This window comes from Bactrocera dorsalis, chromosome 5, assembly GCF_023373825.1.
Source record: "Bactrocera dorsalis isolate Fly_Bdor chromosome 5, ASM2337382v1, whole genome shotgun sequence".
NCBI lineage: Eukaryota > Metazoa > Arthropoda > Insecta > Diptera > Tephritidae > Bactrocera > Bactrocera dorsalis.
Window position 1 is genome coordinate 46751491 of NC_064307.1, and position 7802 is coordinate 46759292.

At 37.7% G+C, this 7802-nt stretch overlaps 3 protein-coding genes across 3 annotated transcripts in view; 1 reads left to right on the forward strand and 2 right to left on the reverse strand.

The window, feature by feature from the left end:
• Positions 1–7802, reverse strand: part of LOC105224260 (delta-1-pyrroline-5-carboxylate synthase) — a 237945-nt gene that overhangs the window by 205968 nt on the left and 24175 nt on the right. The gene's annotated exons all lie outside the window — the stretch shown is intronic.
• LOC105224256 (cell cycle checkpoint control protein RAD9A) lies at positions 4040–6526 on the forward strand. Its single transcript, XM_011202281.4, has 6 exons — positions 4040–4197; positions 4250–4476; positions 5280–5431; positions 5481–5642; positions 5707–5841; positions 5901–6526. The coding sequence occupies exons 1-6, from the start codon at positions 4164–4166 to the stop codon at positions 6496–6498; spliced, it is 1308 nt and encodes a 435-aa protein (XP_011200583.1). The 5' UTR covers positions 4040–4163; the 3' UTR covers positions 6499–6526.
• LOC105224255 (biogenesis of lysosome-related organelles complex 1 subunit 3) lies at positions 6520–7764 on the reverse strand (the record flags this gene model as incomplete). The annotated part of the gene is given in 3 exon segments (XM_049458458.1): positions 6520–6668; positions 7508–7617; positions 7675–7764. Coding segments are annotated over 3 exon segments (317 nt in total), but the record flags the coding sequence as incomplete, so codon positions are not given.

Genomic DNA, 7802 nt, shown 5'->3' on the forward strand with positions numbered 1-7802 from the left:
ATTAACTTGTTACTTGTACACATTGAAATATAACGACTACGGATTTATAGGGTGCATTTTAGAACACAGGGAACTCAATTTTGCACTGAGGGCCCTGCTTAAATAAAATTACTTTTTACAGACCGTCGCCGGTGTTGAACCGATCACAATAATTTTGAAAAATTAACTTAATGTTTTTTTTTTAATAAATTAATTGAAACAATCAACTTTCCGCTCACGGACTTGGCACGTCAAACTAAGTCGATAACAAAAAAAAAATATTTGCATGTCCTACTTCGTTGGAGGATAAGTGTATTGTTATTAAATTGGAACTTCTCTTTAGCAATCCAGTGGTGGAACTCAAGAGTGAGTTACAAGGTAGAAGATTTATTGATAAATCCGTTGCAATATATAGGGGAATTCTGTAAGCAGTCTCTAATCACTACTTGAGACATTTTGAGGTAAAGTTAGTAAATATGTATTCACTAATCAGTTTGTAGCGCCAGTCACAAAATATTGTCTCTTCTTCTTCTTCTTCTTCTTTACTGGCGTAAACACCGCTTACGCGATTATAGCCGAGTCAACAACAGCGCGCCAGTCGTTTCTTCTCTTCGGTACGTGGCGCCAATTGGATATTCCAAGCGAAGCCAGGTCCTTCTCCACTTGGTCCTTCCAACGGAGTGGAGGTCTTCCTCTTCCTCTGCTTCCCGCGGCGGGTACTGTGTCGAATACTTTCAGAGCTGGAGAGTTTTCATCCATCCGGACAACATGACCTAGCCAGCGTAGCCGCTGTCTTTTAATTCGCTGAACTATGTCAATGTCGTCGTAAATCTCGCACAACTCATCGTTCCATCGAATGCGATATTCGCCGTGGCCAACGCGCAAAACACCATAAATCTTTCGCAGAACTTTTCTCTGGAAAACTCGCAACGTCGACTCATCCATTGTTGTCATCGTCCAAGCCTCTGCACCATATAGCAGGACGGGAATTATAAAGTTTGGCCTTTGCTCGTCGAGAGAGGACTTTACTTTTCAATTGCCTACTCAGTCCGAAGTAGCACCTGTTGGCAAGAGTAATCCTGCGTTGGATTTCCAGGCTTACATTGTTGGTGGTGTTAATGCTGGTTCCTAAATAGACGAAATTATCTAAAACTTCAAAGTTTTGAATGTCAACAGTGACGTGAGAGCCAAGTCGCGAATGCGACGACTGTTTGTTTGATGACAGGATATATTTCGTCTTGCCCTCGTTCACTGCCAGACCCATTTGCGTTGCTTCCTTGTTCAGCCTGGAGAAAGCAGAACTAACGGCGCGGGTGTTGAGGCCGATGATATCAATATTATCGGCATACGCCAGCAACTGTACACTCTTATAAAAGATTGTACCTGCTCGATTAAGTTCTGCAGCTCGAATAATTTTCTCCAGCAGCAGATTGAAAAAGTCACACGATAGGGAGTCGCCTTGTCTGAAACCTCGTTTGGTATCGAACGGCTCGGAGAGGTCCTTCCCGATCCTGACGGAGCTTTTGGTGCTGCTTAGCTCTTCGCCGCCATGTTTGAATAGCTCGGCCGGCAATCCATCGGCTGTTGTTGTTTTTCAGGCGGGAAATTGCTTTTCGTCTTGCCCTCGTTCACTGCCAGACCCATTTGCGTTGCTTCCTTGTTCAGCCTGGAGAAAGCAGAACTAACGGCGCGGGTGTTGAGGCCGATGATATCAAGATTATCGGCATATAAAAGATTGTACCTGCTCGATTAAGTTTTGCAGCTCGAATAATTTTCTCCAGCAGCAGATTGAAAAAGTCACACGATAGGGAGTCGCCTTGTCTGAAACCTCGTTTGGTATCGAACGGCTCGGAGAGGTACTTCCCGATCCTGACGGAGCTTTTGGTGCTGCTTAGCTCTTCGCCGCCATGTTTGAATAGCTCGGCCGGCAATCCATCGGCTGTTGTTTTTCAGGCGGGCAATTGCTATTCGAACTTCTTCATAGTTGGGCAATGGAACGTCTGCTCCATCGTCATCGATTGGGGTATCGGGTTCGCCTTCTCCTGGTGTTGTGCGTTCACTGCCATTCAGCAGGTTGGAGAAGTGTTCCCTCCATAATTTGTTCTTTTGCACTTTCCGAAAACCAATGGTTTCGATTGCAGCTGTACGTAAGGAGTTCGAAAGGCCGTCCCGCAGTTCTCTCATACCGAGTTGTTGACGAGTGCTCTCAGAGAGCAGGAGTGCAAGCCGAGTAGAAAATCGTTCGGCTGTCTGTTATGATTGCAGCTTCTCGACGTCGAACCTTCCTTGTGTTTGTTGACGTGCGTTTTTTGCTGCACAGAGGCGGGTGCGAATTTTGGCTGCAACAATATAGTGGTCCGAGTCGATGTTAGGACCTCGGAGCGCACGCGGCGTGTCTTCCGTCTATCACAACATGATCGATCTGGTTGGTGATTTTTCAATCCGGAGACAGCCTGGTAGCTGGATGTATCTTCTTATGCTGGAATCTAGTACTACAGATAACCATTTTTCGGGCCCCGGCGAAGTCGATCAGCCTCAACCCATTTGAGGAGGTTTCGTTGTTGAGGCTGAATCTACCGCCCGTAGTGCCAAAGATACCTTCTTTGCACCCTGACGTTAAAGTCGCCAAGCACGATTTTGACATCGTGGCGGGGGCAGATCTCATATCCGCGCTCCAAGCACTCATAAAAGGCATTTTTGGTCACATCGTCCTTCTCTTCCGTCGGGGCGTGGGCGCAAATCAGCGATATGTTGAAGAACCTCGCTTTAATGTGGATTGTGGCAAGACGTTCATTCTCTGGAGTGAATGATAGTACTCGGCAACGGAGTCTCTCTCCCACCACGAATCCAACACCAAACTTGCGCTCCTTTATATGGCCACTGTAGTACATGTCACAAGGACCTACTGGTTTCTGTCCTTGTCCCGTTCATCGCATTTCTTGGACGGCGGTGATGTCAGCCTTTATTTTCACGAGGACATCAACCACCTGGGCAGCGGCACCTTCCCAATTAAGGGACCGGACATTCCAGGTGCATGCCGTCAAATCATAGTCCTTAAGCTGATGTGGTTGTTGTTGTAACGGGTCCTAATCCCCGTTTGCCATGGTCGTCATCAAAAGGGGGGTCTTTCATCCGAGGCTGTTGGTGGTTTTTTCATTGGGGGTGTTTTTTTACGTGGTGGGTCCCAAACCCAGCGCACAACCCTATGCAGGGGATGTTTCGCCTTCTCACTTTAGCTCGCCTTCGAACGAACGGTCAAAGACCGGAAGTCGTGAGCTGCTTGAGTCATATGTAAAAGAATCGTTTCTGGCCACTCCCAAGTGAATGGCGATCAGAGAACTTTCCTCACTTGCGTAAACTTCTACACATGGCTCCATCGTCCAAAGACATATTACGTTGTTAAATTGTGGAGGAAGGTAAGTTTTAAATAGATTTTATAATTTCTATTTAAATTATAAAGATTTGTTACAGTGTTAAAAATGTATGCAGAAGATGCGCCAATTCACAATGGCCATGCATAATAGTCATTCACAATAAATTAACCGAATCAACCGTTCATATATTACTAGATTCTGCAATGGGTGGTCTCGTGCCCTTGTATATTTCGGTATAGTATTATTGCAATCTGCATTCTTGCAAGAGCAAGTGAATGCCCCTATTATGTTTTTTATTCATGCTCACAAGAAAATAAAATGCACAAAGACTGTAAGTTACATATTTATTGTAATCGACGATTACTTATACTTATAATAGACAACGCCTTTGGGAGAAGCCTTCCACCATTCTATTTCAATAAAATAATTGCAAAATTCTTTAAAGATATTGAAATTAACAAAACAAGCACAACCGATTTTGCATTGTGAGGTTTGCTTTCAGACATCACAAATTTGTGAGCATTTGAGCTTTTGAAATCACCTCAGTATACGAATAACCCCACAAATCATAAAAACCTCACAATAGTGAGGGTAGTAATTTTTGTGAGGCCACGAAAATAGGGTTGTTAATTTTGTATTTTAACATTGTTGGGTTTGCGGGGTGTGTCGCTTTCATTACATTTATATACAATCGGAAAAGCAAATAATTGATAGAGGAGTGTTAGAATTATCGATTAGTTGTAAAGTTTCGGGCAATTTTATTTACAAGAAGCTTATTAGAGCAAAAAGTGTTGACAATTGTGTTTACAAATGAAAAGTACCTTAGATGGCGGAAATACAAAAGGTTTTAACTTAACTATGGATATACTTCATCTAACCATGTGTATTTTCTATAGTTTTTGCTAAAGCAGTGCAATCACTTTCAAAGTTCGGAGGCGATTTATTCATTGAAGCTAATATTGATGGAATGCAGCTTCGCACTCTGAATCCAACTAAATCTGCTGTTGGAACATATCGTTTTAGCAGAAGCTTCTTCGATTGTTACGAGGTCGACCAAAATGAAGAAAGTTTTTGTAAACTTGATATGAGGGCTTGTCTCACCGTGTTTAGAAATACAAAACAGGTATACATATGTATATGTATATTAGAACTAATTTTAAAGCAAAGATTTGAAATGGGAGGAATATTAGTTTTACATAAGCACTAATATAGCTGATGTGGTTGTTGTTAGTATGGTAAGGAGTAGATAAGTTGTCATTGACGTCATCCAACGGTAGGCCCAGGAAACGTACTGCTTTGTCGGGGTCGGCCCGAAGGGTGTCAGATGTGTAGGGTTAGCGAGTATTATGCACCAACGACAGTTGGGTCTAGGTAACCGGAACGGACTCGAATTTTTATACAGACAAGGACTGCCAACTCCGCAGAATTCTGTCGCTACAAAAACAACAACAATAACAGGTGGCTAGTGTCATGCGGGGACTCATTACAATCTAGACATATGTATGTATGTTTGAAATGTCAGGGTCTATTCCAAACCTACAATTTGATTTTGATTCATTATTTATTATTACACTATGTAAGAATCTGTAAACTCAGATAATGTGTAGTAAATCGTTAAGTTGTTTGATCAGATTATCACAGTTATAAAAATAAATTAAATTTTTAAATAGATCGAGCAGGAACAGACAGGCAAAAATTGTAAAAAAAAGTTATATTTTGTTCTAGTTTACGTGCGAAAAAATTGGGGAATAGAAAACGTATTAACAAAACAATTAATCTTCATGAATAGCGAATCAGATAAAATCAAAGGTTATATATCGAATGATTTGTATGAATGAGTTAATATGCACTTATTCACAAAGTGTTAATTTTATATGTAATTTATCATATTATAGAATATACATACATATATTCTTTAAAATGTAGGTTGAACGGTGTGATATGGCTCTCTTAAACGACAGAACAAAGTTTCAGATTCAATTAAAATGCCAACATGAAACTTTGAAGAATACGTTTATCTCAGTTGATGACGAAGAAAATATTACCGCAGAAATGGCACCAGAAAACAACTGCAACACGTAAGTTAAAGTAAAAATTAAAAAGTAATAAAATTCTTTTTTATTGTAGTATTTGTGGTTCACATAAAATATTCACTGAAATATCCAATAACTTTAATCCAGCGGAAGAAGAAATTACTTTAGAAGCACAAGAGAAGAAAGTAAATGTTAAGAACTATGTTGAAGGATCGAGAGTTAATGAAAAATTTATGAGGTCTCAATTGCAATTGAAGTAATTATATAATATTTATTGTCTCCAAAAATAATATTACTATATATTTTCAATGTATTTATAGCGCCGATGAGTTCGAAAAGTACAAAATTGAAAAAGAAACGTGCATAACATTTTGTTTAAAAGAGTTAAGAGCGTTTCTTATGTTTGCTGAGGCTTTAAATGAAAGCTTATGTTTGCAATTCGATGGAGCCGGAAGGTATGTTATTTCATTGGATTATCAATACCACAGTGCGTACTAATAATTACAATTTTTAGTCCAGTTTTTGTGGGTATATCCCATAGAGATGAAATTAATTGCATACTTATCATGTCTACCTTATCACCAGAAGAGGTAAGTTTTTATGACAATTGTCAAGAAAGTGAAGTCCAAGAATGCACAACTTCAAAAACAAGCCAAAAGCGGAAACTAAAAACATCGGTACCTAATCAATCTAAAAACATTAGAAGAGTTATGGACCAGAAGTGCATTGCTGAAGATACGACCCTCAGCAATAGTTCATCATTATTTGGATTTGTAAACAATAGTAGTAAACGGAGTTACCCGTCGTCTGTTGCTGTTCCTCGTAATCTTAATACATCTGTTTCGACTTCTAGCTTCGATGAGATTAGTCTTTTAACGCCAGCATTATCTGTAGAAACAAACCGAATGCAGATGTTTGATAAGAATGTTGATCCCGTTGTTAGCAAAGGTGTACATAACGGAGATAACGACGATTGCATTCCTGAATCACCAAAGCGCGAAGGGAGAACTAATTTGCGATCTATATTTTCTCGCTGTTTTCAATCAACATATGTGCCAGTGGAACCTTCAACAAGTGGACAAATATTTGCACTTGATTCGGACACAGAATAATAAAAATAAAATTCCATATTATAACATCCTTAATATTTTTTATTTATGAAAGTTTAGTATTTGATATCCGGTACAAAATTGCTTGCAAAAATATCTTTATGTTTTTCATGCAGTTGCTTCATACTGACCTGAGAAGTTTTCAAAGAGCATAAAACTGACTGCATAGTTACCTGAAAATAAAAAAAATGTTTTATGTATCATAAGAAATATAGTGTCTAAACAAACTTTGCTGAAAGCTTTTACACAAAAGTTCTTCGAAATAATCTGTCAAAATGACTTAAAAAATTAATTAATGAAATGGAAAACAAAACATTTTTCACAGTTTTTATTCCGGAAAAGCAGAAAATGTTTTATTTTATTTGAGGATTTTAGAGAAACTTTAACCAAATCGCTTTTTTGCTATGGAAATAAATTAACTTTAGAGTATTTTAAATAATTGAACTTATTTTCTCCATAACACACAATATATTTATTGTTTACAATTTTTTTGAAATATTTAATGCTTATGAAACAAAGCTAGTATTTGAGTTTACTAAATTGCCATTTGTGTCACCAACGTAGTAAACAGAATACTATGATACTTTTACTATGGCATTGTTACTACATGTCTGTCTCGGGTATTAGCTATTTAAGGAAAATTCATTTTTTTTATTTCTCCTTGCAGGGAAACCGTCAAAACCCGAATACGTAAAAAATTTGTTTTAGTATATTTCTCACAAAATATTGAATTCCAAAACTAGCATCTGGATAAAATTAAAAAAAAACTCGCTTCATTAAATTTAATAACTCTTTGTTAAAACTATTAAAGAAGTACTCACTATCGATACATTATTCTCATATACATATGTACATATATGAATCTAGTTATTGCAATATACATATTTATCTTTTCTTGTTAGTTAATTTAAAAAATTTGGTTGTACTAAAAAATTCGTCCAGATAAAAATTAAAATAGATTTTTTTTTAAATGTTAACCAAAGTTTATTTTAAAAAAAGATTACTTTTTTACCTGTGATTTTATGAGATGTTGATCAATATTTAGCAAATGTTTAGACGCATTTGTTATAAAATTCTTTACAAACATAGACATTCCCTTATAAATTGCAATGTTATTATCGACTGAAAATAATGTTGAAAGTTGAGAATTGGATATAGTTCGGTTTATGGAATTAATACTTAATTTTCGTTGCAGCAAATTATTTTTGTAGCGTGATTCTGTCATAACGTTATCATTTCCAAATGTTGGTAACTTTTTTTCGAACAAATCTACAGAAAAATATGTATATTTGATTTTGGTCAAATGT

Coding starts and splice junctions, on each gene's coding strand:
- LOC105224256 (XM_011202281.4), top strand. CDS start 4,164: ATGAAAAGTACCTTAGATGGCGGAAATACAAAAG. Junction 5,643..5,706: donor AGGTCTCAATTGCAATTGAA/GTAATTATATAA, acceptor ATGTATTTATAG/CGCCGATGAGTTCGAAAAGT. Junction 5,842..5,900: donor CAATTCGATGGAGCCGGAAG/GTATGTTATTTC, acceptor TACAATTTTTAG/TCCAGTTTTTGTGGGTATAT.